The sequence below is a fragment of the Haplochromis burtoni genome, unplaced genomic scaffold, assembly GCF_018398535.1.
Source record: "Haplochromis burtoni strain Fernald_Lab_line unplaced genomic scaffold, NCSU_Asbu1 Contig_489, whole genome shotgun sequence".
NCBI classification, from domain to species: Eukaryota; Metazoa; Chordata; class Actinopteri; order Cichliformes; family Cichlidae; genus Haplochromis; species Haplochromis burtoni.
The window spans coordinates 343,689-363,901 of NW_024582850.1; the positions used below are offsets into that span (position 1 = coordinate 343,689).

At 41.9% G+C, this 20,213-nt stretch overlaps 2 protein-coding genes across 4 annotated transcripts in view; both read left to right on the forward strand.

Moving 5' to 3' along the window:
• Positions 1-4,739, forward strand: part of peak1 (pseudopodium-enriched atypical kinase 1) — a 111,474-nt gene extending 106,735 nt beyond the window's left edge. For all 3 annotated transcript variants that reach the window (XM_005946807.3, XM_042213854.1, XM_042213855.1), the window contains one exon: positions 163-4,739. In XM_005946807.3, the coding sequence (XP_005946869.1) occupies positions 163-1,518 (1,356 nt within the window). In that variant the 3' untranslated portion in view covers positions 1,519-4,739. The remainder of the gene's footprint in view (positions 1-162) is intronic.
• Positions 4,740-8,382: 3,643 nt separating this feature from the next.
• The window catches only part of syt12 (synaptotagmin XII), a 25,913-nt gene continuing 14,082 nt past the window's right edge, over positions 8,383-20,213 (forward strand). The window contains exon 1 of the mRNA XM_005946806.3: positions 8,383-9,064. The gene's annotated coding sequence lies outside the window, so the exon portion shown is untranslated. The remainder of the gene's footprint in view (positions 9,065-20,213) is intronic.

Sequence of the window (20,213 nt, forward strand, 5' to 3'; positions counted from 1 at the left end):
GTAAGAAAACTAGAATATCATTGAAGTTTCCCCTATGTTTCATTGCTGATATATGGACAAATAAGATCTGAAAATGACTTTAGGGTGATTGAATTCTCATCTTCAACTCAAGACATTGGACTGACAGTTATTTTTCTCTGACATTTATTTGTACTTCTTCAGATCTGTCGGAGCCAGGTGAAGGAGACCCAGCAGCAGTTTTTCCACAGCCTCGCAGTGAGGCAGAGCCTGCCAGTGCACTTCAACATCCAGCAGGACTGTGGCCACTTCCTGGCTGATGTTCCTGCCCGCCTGCTGCCCTGGGAAGAGGAAGAAGAGGAGGAAGAAGCAGATAAGGAGGAAGGGGGGCCGACAGTAAAGGACAAAGAGGCTAAGATGGCAGATTCAAAATCGCCTTCTCCAAATGGGAAGCTAGATGAAGTCCCGGCTGCAGGTCACATGAACACAGCTGGCCGCTTGAGGAGCCGAGTGGTGGTGATCACACGTGAGGTGCCATTCCAGACAGTGGCCGACTTTGTCAGAGAAGGCATGAGCCGGCACACTCAAAACCCGGAGCTGTATGAGCGTCAGGTCTGTCTGCTGCTGCTGCAGCTTTGCTCCGGGCTGGAGCACATGAAACCTTTCCACGTGACCCACTGTGACCTGCGACTCGAAAACCTGCTGCTGGTCCAATGCCAGCCTGGCAACCCCTGGAATCTGGACTTACTGGAGCCCAACAATAACAGCAACGGCAGCAGCTCGGGGGCAAGCGCTGCAGCCACCGCTGCCGCCAACTCCACCTGCCCCGCACGCCTCATCATCAGCAACTTTTCCCAAGCGAAACAAAAGACCACTCTCATGGCCAATGACCCCGGCACGCTGCGCGACCAGTCGAGGCTGGCACCCGAAATCATCACAGCCACCCAGTACCGCAAGTGTGATGAGTTCCAGACTGGGATTCTGATCTATGAGATGCTGCACAGACCCAACCCCTTTGAGGAGACGCCGGAGTTGAAGGAGCGGGAGTACACCTGGGCCGACCTTCCACCGCTGCCCGTGAGATCGCTTTACTCACAGGGGCTGCAGCAGCTGGCGCGCTTGCTGCTCACCGTTAACCCCTCCGAAAGAATCCGGATGGCCGAGGCGCGGGCCTGCCTCCAGTGCCTCCTCTGGGGACCTCGGGAGGACTTGTTTCAGGCGCTGGGCTGCAGCAGCACCGGGCCTATGTCCGGGGCCACTTCGGGCCAACGCGAGGCCACCCTGCAGAACTGGCTGGACCTCAAGCGGACACTGATGATGATCAAGTTCGCAGAGCGCTCGCTGGACAACGCCTGTGGCGTGAGCCTGGAGGACTGGCTGTGCTGCCAGTACCTGGCGTTCGCCACCACAGAGACCCTCGGCCGGGTGGTGCACATCCTGCAACAGCCCCAACAGCATCCCCCATCTCCGAATGAGAACCAGCCAGTGCACCCAGCACAGAACCAAACTCAAATACATCCAGCACACACCTTTCACTTGACTCCTTCGCAGCCACTCTGAGTTTCTCTGCCCAACTGTTACTATGGCAACAGAGCCAACATATCCCCCCAGTGTGGTCCCTCTGCTGATGTTAAAAGTGTGATGTAAGCTAATAGTCAGCTCCGCAGTGCTCACCTAAAACAAAACAGCTGCTTGTGCTGTGTCTGTGTTTTCTTCTTGGACTGAATCGGCCGTGCTAATTGAAATCATTTTGGCTCTCGTCATCAATGCCCCGCGTCTTCACATATCATGAGTTTATCACTCCACCAGTACTAAACTGAGGATTTTACCAAACGTGTGAGGAATTATTTTAAGATTTTGTGTTTCTGAGACAAGTCTCCAGACTTGGAGAGTTGTGAGTACTCAGTGTTAAATATCATTTTCATGCCATCTGTCTACAGGGTTTGAGGGAGTGTGAAATGAAATAACTAAGCTTCTACGGTGATGCATATTGATATTCTGCAAGTTTTGTCTGACATCTAAAGGAACACCACGGTCAGAATTTAGAAAGGAAACTGAGAATTTGGAGTTTCATCCCAATAATTTGACTCTTTTTTTTTTACGCAGTGTTGTATTATAAGCAAGTTTTATTTGAATCAGAAAAAAGGGGAGTGTAGGGAGGATTTGAAATGAAGGGAGTGGAGGAAAAACAAGCTTTTGCCAGACATGAGGACATGGCTGAACATTGAATTTAATATATTTTAGTCTTGACATTTGCACAGCTGAGACTTCTTCATTTACTCATTGTGCTTTTAGAAATTCAAAAGCCAGTATGAAGTTGAAATTAACAAAAAAAAATTAAAACATAAATAATTATCAAAACACATTTCTGCACAGAGCTTTGTAGAGGTGGGTGACGAACACTGAGCTAAACTTGGCTTTTCATTTAATGTTTTTACGCTTCAAAGTTGGAAAAGGCTCGACCGCCCTGGCTGCTGGTTTGGGTTCTTGTTGGCGTATGTGCAATTAATACCTGTCTTTTATTTCTTTTTGAGGTAACAGCATTATGCAGTCTTTTACTAATACTCTCTTCCTTCGTTTTTGTTTTGTGGCACATAAACTGATCAGTTTCATTTCAATCCTGCAACTTAAGAAGCAAGGTAAAGTTCAGTGGAAAGTACTTCTTATAGTGGATGGGATATTTCAGGGACTGCAAAAAAGTTATTCTTTGTCGATCGTTTTATCTTTTTGTCGAGTTTTTTTTGAACGGTTCTGCGTTACGGATGACATTTGCACATTTACATTTGGAACGCTGGTGCCCCTCGGTGGAGCCCGGAGCACACGGTGAGACTGAATAAAGTTCCTGTGAATCTGAGGAGCTGGATCTGATGTGTTTTGCAGCGTGTGGAATGTAAACGTTTGCGTGGACTGAAACGGACATTTGTTCTCATCTGCTCTACAAATGTGCTTTTTTTAGTTCAACCACTTAGTTTCATGTATAAATTCTATCTTGGAGAGAAACTAATTACACAGCCACTGACACTTGCTTCCATTCCTCCTATATTGTTTGTTTCCCCTCTTCTCTTTTCCCCCTTTGCTCTACCAGTAGGAGAGTAAATCCTGTATTGATGCTTCCGGCTTGTCACTCTGAATTAAACGAGCTCTGTGTTATTGACTTTCCAGTCTGGAGTCAGTAAAACCAAGACATGTACAGAAGCCTCAACCAGTAACACTTTATAACAGTCCATAACTAAGAGTGTAATTCTCCTGTAATTTAGTGGAATTTTAACATATTTTATTTGAAACTGCAATGTAATTATATCCACATACAAATATTTAAAAGGTCGTATAATGGAATAACGGGGTAAAAAGTTAGATTTTTACTGGAAACAAAGAAGTATTCATACTGTAAGTAATTGTAAAAACAAACAATATTTCTCTATCTTACACAGTAGGTGCTCTGTACTTTTCAGGGCATGGCCCAGTTATGGAGTGCCCTGACCTTGCTTAATTTCCAGATATTTTTACAGGACAGGAGAAACAATTTTAGGCAATATGTAATTAACTGTGAATTTTGCAGACAAACAGTATTTTCCTTTTCTACATCATAAGTATGCTCTACTTCTCGGAGTGTATCTGTATTATGGAGTGACTGAACCTCGCCTTTTACACCCTTATTTAATGTTCATTATGTCTCCTTCGCTGTAAAGTACTTAGAAGTTGGGCGTGGTTAAGCCACTCCCATGACCCAGAAAATGCAGTGTACTTACAATGTAAGATAATGTTTTTCTATTAAAGTACCAAGAAATTATGCAGTAATTATTTCTGTTTCCTATAAAAACCTAACGTGTTACACCATTATTCCAGTGCACCTATCTTGAAGTATTTGTATCTAAATATAATTACATTGTCATTTCAAATAAATACATTACAATTCCATTCAATTACAAGGGAAGTATGCCCTCAGTCAGCGGCTGTATTATAAAGTGTTACCATTGAATTTAATGTGTCGAACAAAACACCCCGAATAATATCTTTATCCTAGAATTTAATACTTGGAGGACTGGTGCTGCAAATTTACTTTATTTCAGATGTGCAAAAACTTTGTGGTCCTTGGAGCAAAAAATGAGACAAAGCAGGTTTAAAGTTTGTTACTGTGTTCAAGGGTTTGTGTACTGAGGAATGTGTGTGGGACAGCACTGGTGGCTGTCCTCGTATTCAGAGTTAAGCCTTTATATATTAAATATAGTATAAATATATATATATATAACCTTTATCTATTTTAATCCACACTATTTTGTGGCGTACGGAGCACTTCTATTTCTGTCACGAGAGTCTAATAATCATTTTATCTTTTAAAAGCTTTACTTGATTTTCTTCCACCTTGCATGTTTTGGAGGAAGAACAAGGTGAGTAGTTATCACTGTCCTACACAGAGAATCAATTGTAAAAGATCCCAATCATTCAGTTGCATCCACGCAAAGAACAATGTACAGTATTTTTACCCCTCTTGTAAAGTTACCTGCGTAGGAGAAAAACCACTTTGGCTGAAGGATGACTTTTGAACGCACCACTGAACCATAATATTCATCCGCCGTTTGGAATACGGCAGACGTTGTTTTCTGTTCCTCTTTCTGCTCTGGTTTTCTCTTTTGCATTGTTAACTGCCACTGAATCTAAAAACGGAAGCTCTCCAGGGCTTTCTAATTATGTGTACAGTATGTCTCCTGGCCTGCAGCCATTTATTGTTGTTCAATTTAACCAACAGTAACAGAACAATAAATATATGTTTTTTATATATACTCTTTGTGCTCTGTGTCATTTTTGCTTGATTTAACTGTTTAGAAAAGGAAGGATTTCAGTCTTTCTGCCAAAGTTTTTATTACTTTTTTTTTCTTGGAAATCAGGATAGTTATTTCAGGTCATTCCATCCATCCATTCGCTACCGCTTATTCTTTTCAGGGTCGCGGGGGGCGCTGGAGCCAATCCCAGCTGTCATAGGGCGAGAGGCAGGGTACACCCTGGACAGGTCGCCAGTCTGTCGCAGGGCCAACACACAGGGACAGACAACCATTCACACTCACATTCACTCGCACATTCACACCTAGTGGCAATTTGGATTATCCAATTAACCTATCCCCACAAACTGCATGTCTTTGGACGGTGGGAGGAAGCCGGAGTACCCGGAGGGAACCCACGCAGACACGGGGAGAACATGCAAACTCCACACAGAAAGACCCCGGCCTGATGGTGGAATTGAACTCAGGACCTTCTTGCTGTGCGGCAACAGTGCTAACCACCGTGCTACAATTTCAGGTCATTCTTGACCTGAATTGATACAGCCACATCAGCAAAATAAGAATTGTCCTCAAGCTCAATGCTGATAAGGAGCCTTTAAATTATTTACAGTGGGCATTATAAAACTGGAAACATGGGTTGTTTTTTTACTCTGTAAAGTACTCAGCAGTTTGTGTTTAAATGAGGTTTTTGTTACTTAAAAACCACATTGAAAGTGGTTTTAAGGAATAAACACATTTCTTTTTAAACAAGTTTCTGTTTATCCCAAATGCCTGTATTGGTACTGTCTGCTTGCCTCCGTGATAGCTTTCAGACTTAATTAAAGCAAAATCCCCTCCAATTTTTGCTTTTATTGTAATATTATATAACAAGAGTGAATGGGAAGGTGTGTAACATGGCAGTGAGACCTGCTATGATGTATAGTGTAAAGAATGTGAAACCGACAAACACAGACAGAAGAGCGAGCTCGAAGTTTCAAAGTTAAAGATGCTAAGTTTTTCCAATGGACATCCGAGGGACAACTGAGGTCGAGCAGCTTGGAGACAAAGTTAATGAGTCAAGTCTGAGATGGTTGGACACGTGCAGAGCAGGGATGGTGGATGTTTGGAAGGATGCAGGAGATTGAGCTACCAGGCAGGAGGTAAGGTGGAAGACCTCAGAGTAAATTGATGGATGGAGTGAAGATTGTATTGACATGCAGAGGGTTGGTGTGACGGAGCAAGATGATCTGCTATGGCGACCCCTGAAGGAACTAGCTGATAAGAAGATGTAGTTCTCTGCCAATGTTCACCACCAGATGGTGGCATGCTAAAGAAAAACAACATGCACCGCTCTCCAGTGTTCAAAATCTCTTTACTGGCTGACTCTGTTTAGTAGTGTGTACCACATTCAAGCATCTGTGAAGCTGTGAAAAGGAGTAAATACCTGCAAGTACATGTATTTACATTACATAAACAAATTAAATCACCTCTTTGGGCCAAAATAACAACTTTGCAGTTCTTCATCAACACACTGCTGAGTGTCTGTGATGGCATCAGCCACACAGGGGTAAATCAGTCCATTTGTTCACTTTATGAGTTTGGTTTGCAGTTTTCTTCATTAATATAATTCATTAATCATTTGGTTAAACCCCCTGATAATATGAGGCACGCACATAATATTGTGTGGTTTTTCTAAAAATGTTTTGTTATATTAATTATGTTTCTTTTTCTTTGAGTTACCTGGTTTTGGGCGGTGGCTGTTTCCTGTCTGGGCGAAAGGCGTGGCTGAGGACTCTGAGAGCAAAATGCCTGCTCAGCAGGACAGACCATGTGCTTATCAGGAACAGGGGTGTTTTAGGTTTACTTAGGTTAATCTGTGCTTAGGTAATATTAGTGTGTTTGTTTTCCCCCTATTGTGTGTAAATGGTTTGGCCAAACCACTATAAAAGCTACCCTAATGTGTCTTTGTAATTAGGTCAGTTTGAGTTAAGTTGTGTCCACTTTGTTTATTTAAGTTTCTGGAAATTACTTTTTGCAGAGTTATATTTATCCATCCATCCATCCATTCGCTTCCGCTTATCCTTTTCAGGGTCGCGGGGGGCGCTGGAGCCTATCCCAGCTGTCATAGGGCGAGAGGCGGGGTACACCCTGGACAGGTCGCCAGTCTGTCGCAGGGCTAACACACAGGGACAGACAACCATTCACTCTCACATTCACACCTAGTGGCAATTTGGATTATCCAATTAACCTATCCCCACAAGCTGCATGTCTTTGGACGGTGGGAGGAAGCCGGAGTACCCGGAGGGAACCCACGCAAACACGGGGAGAACATGCAAACTCCACACAGAAAGACCCCGGCCTGATGGTGGAATTGAACTCAGGACTCAGGTGCTCAGAGGATCCTGCAGCGATGGCCTTTGGCATGCGTTTGGCCAATCACTCAGGTGAGCTATGACAACACCTCTAGAATTGAGAGTTATTATACGGTTGGGAAAGTGTAGCTGTCCAAACTGCTGAATAAACACCTAAATTGTCCTTTATGGGTTTTGTTATTTGTTTAACGGTTTTATAGCTATTATTTTATACGATGTTAGCTGGAATTTGCAGGTTTTCCACAACTTTTTGCAAATTCAAAAGTGGATTTTGCAACTTTTTGCAAATAGAAGGTCCTCGAGGTGATCGTGCATTAAAAAGGATCTTTTATGCTATTCTCTTTTTGTCACGTGTGTTCCAGTGATGGATGTTCATATTAAACGTGGCCATGAGCATAGAAACTCGCATAACCTGGATGTCATTGGCTTCAACATAGTTTTCTAATCGTGGCGCTCTATGATGTTGATTGAACAGAGAGCCTTAATATCCCGCACTCCTAGAATCTTTAAAAAAAATTGAAAAGAATGTGTTGTTACACACTTTAACACATGTAAAACAAAAACATTTAATTTCACACCTTATGTGTTGGTTTTAGCACGCACAGCTCTGGGCAACTGCTGTGAGGGGCAGCCAATCAGAATAAAGCTTGCTTAAAGGACTAAAATTCATTTTTTGGAAGGCTGACAGTAGATATACAGCTTTGCCAAGGCCCAGTATGAGTAAAATGTAGTCTGAACTGTGGAGCATGGGACTCAAGGATTTGGGATTGAGTGAAGCATGTCCCCTTTAAGATTCAGACTTTGATCTTATTTCATATTTCAAGCATTTTATATGCAAAACTGTTGTCAAGAGTATGCCCTCCTGAGATGAATGAAAACTATTTCCAACAAGAACTGTCTGGGTTAGTTTTCAGCTCAGTTATTAAAATTACTTTTATTTGTGTCTAATAATGTTTTAAAGACCAGCTGATGGTTTGTAATTACAATGTTGGGCTTGTAAAGTAACATTTAAAAAAAATAATCACATATCATATGAGCTGTGTCTTTGCAGCATTTCACTCATTAAAACCGACTGCAGCATGTAGTGAGTGCACACTAGTTGGAAATAGTTTAATTAGAATTATTTGGGGGAAATGAGGACTGATGCATGTTTTTCTTATCAGAGGTTTCATTACTGCACCATGCCAGCCTCCAGCACAGACAGTTATGCAATTTCACACTGAATCATCCCTAACAGCTCAAATCTCAGATGAATCAGGGTGGTGGTGATGGCGGTGGAGGAGGTGGAGGTTTGTTCAGCAGACATATTTTGATCATTTGAGGTGGGGGGCGCAGGAGAGTTTTCACAGGCGTCAGATTTGTGGAGGGATGCTGAGGGTGACTTCAAAAGTTTGGGTGTACCTGTGTACCTCTCTCTCACTCAAGCACACACACACCTCCTCCTCGTGCGCGGGGTTGTGTAACAACAGTGTGTGCACGTAGAGCAGGCAGGTCCTCCCCACTGCTGCTGTTGTGAAGCCTTGAAGGAGGAGGAGGCGGTGGTCGAGTCTATCGAGCAGCCCGAAGGTAGAAGTTGCGCTGCAGGGGTGGGACTTCATTTGTGCAGTCGGTCGGAGGTTCATCTGCGGCTCTGGCTGCAGCTTTCTGCAGACCTTAGTGACGGAAACACACGGACCCCTCTGAGTTAAACATCAAACCCTCCTCCTCCTCTTCTTCTTCTCCCTCTTCTCCCTCCTCCGGTTGGCCGTATCTGAACGCTTCCGGATGCGCTGACCCAGCAGCAGCTCCTCCACCATCAGCACCATCATCAGTGTGAACGCCGTGTCCCTCCCTCCACCTCCCCGGGGTAGATAAACCCGACCGGCACCGCTGTCATCGGATGGAGAGAGCCGCCTGAAGAAGGGAGAGCGGTGGAGTTGGTCTACCCCCCACCTCCTCTTCCTCCTTCCTCTCCACTGCGCCAAAAGAAAACTCCCGGTAAGAAATGCGTGCTAACTCCGGCCGGCTGGCTCGGTCGACCACCTGCCAGCAGCTCCGTGCGCTCCCGCTGAGCATAAACATGCAACCCAGACCCGGGACCTTGCTCCCGGGCTTCCGTGTTGGCATGAGGGGATTCATTTAAATTCATTAGAGACGCCTGTGAATACATTCCAGCAGACGGGATGGCGGGATATGCTTCGCTTCTGTGTGTGCGTGTGTGTGTGTGTGTGTGTGTGCGTGTGTGTGTGTGTGCGTGTTTGTGTGTCTCTGCCTGGCTTTTTGATCCAAATATTGATTTGCGTTGCAAGTCGACTGAAGTGCAGGCGCAGGGCACGTGAGACTGGTTAGATGTCTGTGAGGATGCTGTGAAAATATGGAGACGGCTAAAAGTTGCTTTAAGACAGACGTTTGTTGTTAAGGATTTAAAGCAGGGATAAAAACGTTGGCATCATTGGAAAGTTCGGGATACTTTGGAGTTGAGTATTGTTGTAAAACCTAGCTCACTTTCACAGAGGTGGATTAAAGTTATTAACCTAGTAAGTAACCGTTTTACTTAGTAGGCTGATAGTTTGTGTTTAATTTTACTACTCTATAGCAGGGGTGTCAAATATAAGGTTCGGGGTCCAGAATCGCCCGCCCAGGACTCCAATATGGAGTTTATTGTAGTTTTGAATTTTCATATTAGTTTTAAATTTGTATTTCATTTTGACTTTTTAAAAAATTCAGTTTAGTTTCCAAGGTAGATTTTCTTATGTTGGTTTATGTTTTATTTGTTATTAGTCTCAGTGTTTTAGTCCTTTTATTGTTATTGTATGGGGCCGTATGTAAGAGGCAGGACTCACAGTTTTGTAGGCATTCAGAGTCTCAATACAGCACTTCACACATACATCAGTGACTCATTACGTAAGCTAAGGATATTTTTATTTTCTTTTGGTTCATTTTCCAAGTTCACAAAATAGTTTTCAATTCATTTTTATTTTTTCACATCTAGTTTTTAGTTTAGTTAACTACAATAACCTTTGAATGAAGACATAGAGTTTGGACTTCTAATTGTATTTTCTATGATATTAGCTTTTCCTACTAAGAAAAATCGTCCCCATGGTCACTCATAGTGCACTAAAGTAACTAAGTATTACATAAACATTTAAATCAAAGAAAATGCTCTTTTTCCACTGTTTCCTATGTATTTTCATTTATTGTTTTTCAGTTTAGAACATTTTGTAATACAACTGTCTGACAAAGAACGCATACAAGACATCTTAGCTTCTATTGTTGGTGAGTGAAATTTTGTAATTTTATTTGTGTTCATTAAATTTTTTCATGAAAGTCATTAGCAGGTACCTGTTTGTGATGCAGCCATACTGTATGGATTCTCCTCATGCTGCCAAGTGTTAGCTGATAACCTTGCACTGCACCATCTCAGGCTAATAGAGTCACTTTTGGCCCAAAAAACAATAACATGGAAACAGCTAAAGCTGAAACCAAGAATTCAAACGAGGACTTTACAAACCAGTGGGTGATGTCGTAGTGGCCATGTCCATCTTCTATATACAGTTTTTTTTTTCTTTAATCTTTCAGGTTTTCCTCCAAATGTTTTTTTTTTTTTTTTAATTATTATCATGAAAAAACAGATAGTGTAGTTCAAATGAAACATGATGTCACCACTTGGCTAAAGTGCCAGCAGCTTAAACATTACCCATCCTTAGGGAAACACGGAGGTAACAGATACACACTAAATAATAATAATAATAAAGTTTATTTATAAAGCACACTTAAAAACCAAGGGTATGCCAAGGTGCTTAACAAGTAAAATAGAGTATAGGAGGAGGATAATAGAAATAGGACCAAAGCAAGTACTAAATATGCAAGCAGATAACTGTCACTAATACATAGGAAAGCAACAGGTACAGAGCAAACAAGAATTTAAATGAGCATAAAAGTGCATGATATAAAATCATGAAAGAAATATTAACTAGAGGGAAAGGCAAGATTGAATAAGTGGGTTTTTAATCGTGATTTGAACAGTGCAATGGAATCAGATGCGCGGAGGTCGAGAGGGCAGAGTACCGGGGCAGCCAGAGCAAACGCACGGTCACCCCGAGACTTCAGTCGAGATCTGGGTTGGGTCAGAAGTAGTTGAGTGGCAGATCTGAGTGTTCTAGCAGGAGTATGTGGTTTGAGAAGTTCACTAAGATAACTTGGCGCTAATTTATTAATAGTTTTGAAAGTAAGGAGTAATATTTTAAATTGAATACGGTACTTTATGGGCAGCCAATGCAGGCTAGCTAGGACAGGGGTAATATGGCAAAATTTCCTGGTACCAGTTAAAAGGCGGGCTGCTGCACTAAAGGCTGGGAAACAATGTCAGGATCTCACAGAGAGGAAAATTATACAAGTTGAGCTTTTAATTTGAAAGTTTTCCACCATAACGCTATTAAATGATGTAGATAATTATGCCTTAAAGATAGTAATTTAGTTAATGCTCCTTCCTGCTCGGTGTTTTCTGCAGTGATATTTGTGACTTTAGGGGCCTCGCTTTTACTCTTAAGAGGACTGTTTGTACCGACTCCCTGGGAACCTTTTTGTATCAGTCAAAGGATGTGTAGGAGCAGACTCTCTGTACTTCAGAGGTGTTTTTAGTAAAGACGAAATGAACTTAACATCTAAAGAGGATTTAAAATACCTGTTTTCTTTTTTACTTTTATTTTGACATTTGAAATGAGGGGATTCATCTCGTTAGTCTGGCTTCCTCCATGAGTGTTTTCCTGCACTTTTCTAATCGTGCCGAAAGTCTGTGCAAAGCGACATGTGTGTCGCCGTCACTGAGTTGAAATACGAGATCCTCAGAATCTGATTCCTCCACCAGCACTCGCAATCATCTCAGCCATTCGTTTAACACCTACTCCTCTTTCTCCCTCTCTGTCATGGGCTTTCCCTGTCTCTCTCTCTCTCTCTAACACGCACACACACACTCTCTCTCTCTCTCTCTTTCAGCCTTAACACACTCTCTTCACCTCCCGTTGTCCGTGTTGAACTCCTCTGGGAAAAAAGTGTTATTACATTAAGGAAACTGAGAGCACTCAGACGAACACCGGCTCTGCGAGGCTACGGTAACACCCGAGGCCCACAGCCATTATCAAAATGGTATTTCTTAACAACAAGGACTGGGTTTCCCTTAATGTATCACATCCAATATTTTCAGACCAGACCGTGTAATGGATTGACTCGTTTTTTATGGTGAATGCCTGTGGTCAGAGCAGTTTTGCTGCCAAATGTAACTAGAGCTCACCTCTCCCAGAGATGCCTCAAAAGGCAGCAAGGCTACAAAGAGAATCATAAAGTGTCCCGAGATGAATCACATTTAGGAGACTTCAGCTCGAAGAGCAGTGAGCAGTGTTGACACAGTATAAAAGTGGCTGCTTAACTTCACTGTTATCTTGAAGCGATACAACATTGATGCTAATAAACAGGAAGTCCAGCATTGGGCTATTCTTTAGGTTTAAAGCTAAAGGTGTTCAAAGTAAGTACCTATTTCTGTCCAAATAATTTTGCACTTGAGTGCAGTTCCTTAAGAGTTAATCAATAAATCTGTGCTCAAAGCCTTTAACCTCTTTGGAGAATTTAAGCTTCCACCTACTTTCACATTACTGAAATGAAGCAAACCTGTATCCGAGACATTAAGGCAGGTCCAGCAGACACTTTCTAAGTGCTTTCCCTGTCCTTATTAGTCAAATTGTGAAGTGGTTAATCTCATAAGTAGTGGGTGTAATTAATTACAGGGACAGAGAGCAAAACATCACACATAAGCACATTAGCTTTTCTGTTTTAATCTGAGGGCAGCAGGTTTGATTATAAAACTGATGAAAAACTGTTGGCATGGAAAAACTCATTTCAGGTGCAGGAATAAATGCAAACAGTCAGCAAATTCTAACAGGCTATCATTTTAAGGGCCGTGGTTATGTTGTGATGCGTCCATGATTGAGCTGATTCTGTAATAACAGCATGTTCTGTCGTCCTGTGACAGAAGGCAAAATCCTAACAAACGTTACTCCATCATTAACTCAACCAAACAGGAGTAGTGCTTCTGTTTATCCACTCTGTGCCGTATATCGGCCTTTTGGACATTTGACTGCAGGATTTTTCTTCATCGCAAAACACCCACAGCTTTTTCTCTCTCTGGCAAAGAGTGAGAGAAAATATTTAACCTCCAAATTTCTGGGGACAAATCAAATTCCGGTTGTGAGGGTTGTTGAAGCAGCTCTCCGCTGGGTAATCACATTAGATGAAAAGCAAACAGCTCTCTGAGTTCTACTTTTGCAAAAAAACATTTTCTTCTCCCTCCCATCATCATACTTTGGATTAAAATTGATTTGCAGACATCTTGACACTCTCTTGATCAGTCACTGGGACATCATGGCACACAGCATACTCATTTGACAGATTGCCAGTCCATCTCAAGCCCAGCACAGAAGAGACATCCATCCATTCATGCTTGAATTTGTGAATTTAGAATCCCCAAATAACCTAACGTGATTAACTTTGGATTGTTGGGGGAAGTCTGAGTACCTGGAGAGAATACATGCAGGCAAACTGTTAGTAGTGTTTGCTTTAGGGTCTGTTAGCGTGAGCCCCAAGTTTGCACCTGAAGCACAACAATGATCACTGTCACCAGTTACAGTCCAAGACAATGGAGTCTGAGTATGTCTAACTGGATGACGATAGACAGAAAAAAGGGGCGTGTCAAGAAGGGGGGCATGGGGTGACAGCAGCCCCATCTAAAATATGATTGACCCCCATTCCTGGTGCCACCTCACAAAAGTCATTGGACTAGAGATACATCAGTTTTTTTTTAATCCACAAGAGTACTTGTACTAGTACTATGTTGCTTTTTGATTTCACTCTACTACATGTATATTCTGAATGCCATTATTGGACTTCGTAATTATAAAATATAAAGATTTTGTTAATTTACTTTGGACTCACTAACTGTAGAAAAATAAGAACTTTCCTGTCAATCGTTTATCCATGAGTTAATTATTTTGATGTAGTATAAATGGTAATATGTGCGGGCCGTCTTTATCAATAGGAAAAACTGTACAAATTATGAAAGTACAGTTAAAAGGTCAAAATCTATGCACTCCTTCACATTTTCTAATAATGTCCAATGGGCCGGATTGGAGTCTTTGCTGGGCTGATTCTGGCCCCCGGGCCTTATGTTTGATGTAATGTTTGATGTACCTCCAATAATATGTATATGATTCTGAAGCATAATTACACATGAGTACATTGAGTTTGGATACTTTTATATATTTGACTATACAACTTGTGACCTATTAAGCTACTTAAGTAGCATTATCATTTTTAAAAAGCTGCTTTGGGGGGGAAAAAGTATCCCTCACAAGATCAAGTTTAAATTCCTATGCAACTCCACTTTTCACATAGTAAATCTGCAGTATGATGACCATGACCTCCTGTGCTTTTGTACTGTAAAAGTTTTGAGTTTGGTGTTTTGTTCTTTAAACTCAGTGAGTGATGGAGTTGACTGGCTCCAACACGCAGAGTCTTCTTGCCTCCACTGGCAACGGCCAGTGCTGACTTTTTAAAAAGTGGCGCCGGCTACTTTTACTTTACTGTGCCGTCCAAACCAGAAAGTCAAAGTGCAGCCAGCTTGGAAGCAGACTGATGCGAGGAGGCAGGACAGAAGGAACTGAATGGACAAATATTACTTTGCTGACTCCACACAGGCCGCTGTGTTGGGTTACATCACACTGTTTCACAGAAAGCGGCAGGGAGGAAGTTAATTTGATTATGAGCCACTGGGCAAGATTAAAAGCAGAATTGATTGATCAGTTATTGGGAGAGCCAGGGAGTGAGAGAGTACCGGAGAGTCTGACAGGCCTGCGATCCCCTCCCCCTTCTTCTTTTATCCCTTCCAATGCTCATCTGTTTCCTATTGGTTTCTCCAAACAGACATTCATTCGTTATGTTGAAGCATCACCTCTTCTGTTATCTCATTGTTTTACCCGGTTATCTTACTTCACTGTTTATCTATACTCTCGCCTCTTCTTTTTTTGTATTCCTCTGTGTGTGTGTTCCTGTGTGGGAGAGGGAGACCATAAATCCATGTTCTTATTGATCACGCCTGTTTTAATATGCGTCTAAGAGAAGCCATCATTTTCTTTTCTTCCTTGTTGTTTGCAGCAGCAGCTGTGCCGTAGTTATATCCAGTGTGTAGAATCTTCCTCTCTGTGAGCAGGTGTGTTACTTCTTTGTGTCTGAGCTGAATTTGTGGGTCAGATACAGATATAGAAAAGGCTGCCTGGTTTGTATGCAGCAGCTACAGTGTGTGTTTCTGGCTCTAGGTCAGACTGCACAGAAACCAAAATAACAAAGTGAGGTTTTCATGCTTTTAAAGTGTGGGCACTCATATGGAAATTATTCATAACTGAGTATTTTTCTTATTGTAGGTAAGCTTCATGATATCGGTACCGTAATTTTGTGTTTTTCAAGCCCCCAAAAATGTAAATTACAAACTACATAGTGATTTTGTCACAGTGGGACACACAGGTGTATTTATGGAACGGATCCAAAAGAAGAGATGGGTGGGCATGAACCTGGGCAAAAGCAGACCCTGACGAGACTTAACATGAAGACAACAGACAACCCGGCAAAGAAGAGTAAGAGACAGAGGACTTAAATACACAGGAGGGTAATGAAGGAAGTGGAAACACCTGGAGAGACACAGCTGACACAAATGAACATGACACCACAAAGGGAAGTAAAACAAAACACACTGAACATGGAAACACTAGACTCTTCAAAATAAAGCAGGAAACATGGAGAGGCGCAGACATGACAACACAAGCTTGACAATTAAAACATTGAATGGGGAGAGACTAACGCACAGGCAGAACTGAAAGTAAAACACTGAGGACAAGACAGATGACATAGAGGACAGGAAAGGACTTGACTCAGGAGACGTGGGAAACAAAACTAGAATAAAACTCAACCAAATCCTAACAAGAACCTAAAATACTTCCAATATAACATAAGAAATCAAAAATGTTTATTATTATTTTAATTTTTTTATTATTATAAGCACTATGTTACTACAATGGTCGTAGCATATCTATATATCTTTGTTTCCTAGCTCTTCCTAGATGCATTTATTAACTTGGATAAAACTTACTATACAAAGTACTTAGGGTACCAAGATTATTAACATCTATATCACTTTTGGGAATAAGTTTTATAACACTAAAATCCTTCAAATTATATATATTATGTGTAGTAGCTGATCTGAAGACGAATGGCGACATTACGTCTAAGTTACATGCATGTGTACATTGTTGACATTACGTCTAAATTATTTGTATGTTTATGTTGTTAACATAGCGTCTACGCTAGATGTACATGTGTGATGTTGATGTTTTGTGTACATTGTTTTTTGTGAATATGTTTTAGTTTAGTCTTTAGTCTCACTTCAGGGGTCACTGGAAGGTCACTGGAAGGCATTGTCATGCATATCTTTAAGTGTTTTCATTACTGAAGCTAACAAGCGCCAATGACCTGTAGGTCTAGTTTTTATTAAATATAATTCAATTCAGTTCAGTTTTATTTATATAGCACCAAAGCACAACAAGAGTTGCCCTAAGGCACTTTATACTGTAAAGTAACTATCATACAATAATGCAAAGAAAACAGAGAAAACCCCAATAATCATACGAACCACTATGAGAAAGCACTTTGGTGACAGTGAGAAGGAAAAACTCCATTTTAACAAGAAGAAATGGATAGATACCATATTTCTTTTAGGAGAGAGTACAATAACCTAATTTTTAAGTGAATTTAGAAGCAGAACATTAGAGGTCATCCAGGTCTTTATGTCTTTAGACATTCCTTCAGTTTAACTAATTGGTGTGTGTTACCTTCATGAACAAATAAAGTTGGGTGTCATCTGCATAGGAGTGAAAATATATCTGTGGAACTCCATAATTAACTTTAGTTTGCAAAGAGGACTCTGTATTTATTTAAACAAACTGCTATGATAGAGAGCTATGATACAAACCACTGCACTGAAACCTGACTGAAAATCTCCAAATTACTACTGCCAGCTGGAAGGCCTGTGGTATGTGACTGAGATAGGTTGATCAAATTTAAGATTGAAGCATTAATTAATGGTATGATTTCTTTGAACAGTCTTGTAGGAGTGGGGTCTAAGAGACATGTTAATGATTTGGATGATGTAATTACTTAAGTTAACTCAGAAAGATCAATCAAGAAAAAGAATTCACCGACACGGTGCAGAGCAGCTGCCTGAATACTACTCCCACAGAGGTCGATTATCTTGTCAATAATTTTACATCTCCACTGCGTACGACTCTGGAAACAGTAGCTCCACTGGAAAAGAAAGCCTCAAATCAGAGGAGGTTGACTCTCTGGTATACTCTCAAATGTGCACCTTAAAGCAGATAACTCGCAAGCTAGGGAGGAAATGGCATCTCACCAATTTAGAAGGTCATCATTTAGCCTGGTTTGCTGCTTTATAAAAAAAAGCCTTTCATCACTGATTGAGGAAAATAAGAGTAACCCTATGTTTTTCTTAAGCACTGTAACCAGGCTGACAAAAAGCTGTTATACTGCTGTGAGTTTCAATCACATACAGCCTGTGCAATAATATGTGGGTGACAAGACCATGTGCACAAATTCTCTTGTCACAAATGATAAGGGTCCGATCAGGACTGCAGTCTTAGTGCCTGGAGGAAAATCAAATCTTCACTCTTTCCCCACAAATCCAAACACTGTGAGATATGAAGCTTAATAATATGTTGTTATAGTGACAAGCATGCAATATGCTTAACTCCAAACTTCTGCTTGTTTTAATTCTTCTCATTACAACCTCATTACTGTTTAAGTAAATTATATTTTGCAATTTTTCACTGTTCCATCGCATTAGTCTCGTGCCGCTTAACAATATTTTTTTTGCAAGCTGACATTATGACAAGATACTCATTCCATGCCTTTTGTAGTAATTAAAGTCCTCTCAGCAGAGCAGAGAAGCTGTGCTCTGTGTGCAGTGAAGAAAGAGAATATGGCTTTTGGCTGTTTGAGGAAAGTTATGAGATTGCAAAATCTCTGCAGCAGTGGTGAAATAAATCTTAACAAGTGGGAGAATCGAGATTATGTGGGCATGAAGATGACACATCGGCGGGAAAGCTGTAATGCACACTTTCACCTTTCCCTTCACAGCCGTGTGCTAATAAGCTGTCAGCTCAAATCGAAAAGAGGAAACAGCAGCACATCTGATAACGAGAAGAAGACATCGGGGTTCAGGCTGCAATTTTAAAATATGCTGCCATCTCTTCTTCTGTTTTTCTCTTTCTAGCTACCCAGCTTTATCGCATAGATTCCTTCCTCATCAGATCGTCTTCCTTGATTTTATGTGCTGGAACAGAGACAAGGAAACCGGGAATGAGTGGTTTTAAAAGCAACAAATGTCGCAAGCCAGAATATATTCTCTTCTGTTGAGGACGATGCATGTGAATTCCACCTTTGAGCTGAAGACTGCTTCTGTGGTGGACACGTATCAATGAATGCGCATGGGCACAGATTATTTCTTTCATGCTTTTTAGGACATGGCTTCAAACCTACCTTCCAGCAAGATATAGTATCAGACATAGAGTTGCACAGTGTGCTGTAGCTCCTCTGTGGTCCCCCTTGATCTATTGCTACTCATGACTCAGTCCTGTCTGTGCACATCTGAGGAAGCACAATTCAAAGACTTGAACTGCCAGTTGCAGGAACATTTGGTGATCAGTGCAATACTATTTGTGTTGTACTTATTGCAGAAACACATTGGCTCAGTTAAAAACTTTTTTTCCTTTTAGCTTCCATCCATCTTCCCGTTCATCCACACATCAATTTTTGCAGGGAAGCAGCCCAAGCAAGATGTCCCTCTCCCCAGCTATCTCCTCCAGCTTAATCTCTCCAGCATATCCTGGGTGTACCACGGGGATTCCTCCCAGTGGGACATGCTTCAAACACCTCACCCAGGTGACCGCCGCTGCCTCCTTTTGATGTGGAGGAGTAGCAACTCCACTCTGAGCCCCTCTCAGATGACTGAACTCCTCATCCTATCTCTAAGGGAGAGGCCAGCCAGCCTTTGGAGAAAACTCATTTTCACCCTTGTATCTGCAGTGTCATTCTTTCGGTCACTACCAAGAGCTTATCACCATAATAGGGTGAAGTGGCAGGAATGAAAATCAGCACCTCAAAGTCTGAGGCCGTGGTCCTCAGTTAGAAAAGCGTGGAGTGCCTACTCCAGGGTCAGGGAGAAGCTGCTTCCCCGAGTGGAGAAGTTTAAGTATCTTACGGTGTTGTTCATGAATGAGGGCAGAGATGAGCGGGAGATTGACAGACGGATTGGGGTCCTGGATGCAGTGATGCGGATACTGTTTGTTGTGGTGAAGAGAGACCTCAGCTTAAAACTCTGGGGGACTTTGGTTTGGAAAGTTTTTCTCTAGTTTCTGCCACTGTGCTCTCTTGCTGTGAGTCATTTCACCAGTTTGGGTACTTATATAATAAGGATATTACTTACCTTAGGGTAAGGAGGAAAGACTACTAAGTGTATAAAGGTTAGAAACAACCTTGAGCCATTGTGTTGGATGATAATTGGACTTTATCCTGTGAACGTACGCCACAGATATGCAGTGAGCATGTTTTGTAGTCTATTTCTGTTCCCAGGAAGCTGGACATCATTATTCTGCCGCCTTAAACCCACTGAGGCGTCGGAACACCAACGCTGCCTTATTGTTATTTACTAAATCCGTCTGAGACCTTGTCTTGCTCTCGCTCACATTCCCTTCCACACTCTCTGACCCTTCTTCCTCTTTTATGCTGCTTCTGGACCTCTTCTACACTCACACGTTACCTTAAGCAGAGCTGAGCTGATCTGAATCATGCTGGGCCCTGATAGGGAGGTGGTGCTTGGAGCTTCCTTCTCAGCCAGAGATTCCGTGTGCTTTGCTAATGGCACATCAGCAGCTGTCAGTGGACCCTGCACTGCGTCAGCCAGCATGACTGTGGTCTGCAAAGCGCTCAGCAGAACTCACACACACACACACACACACACACACACACACACACA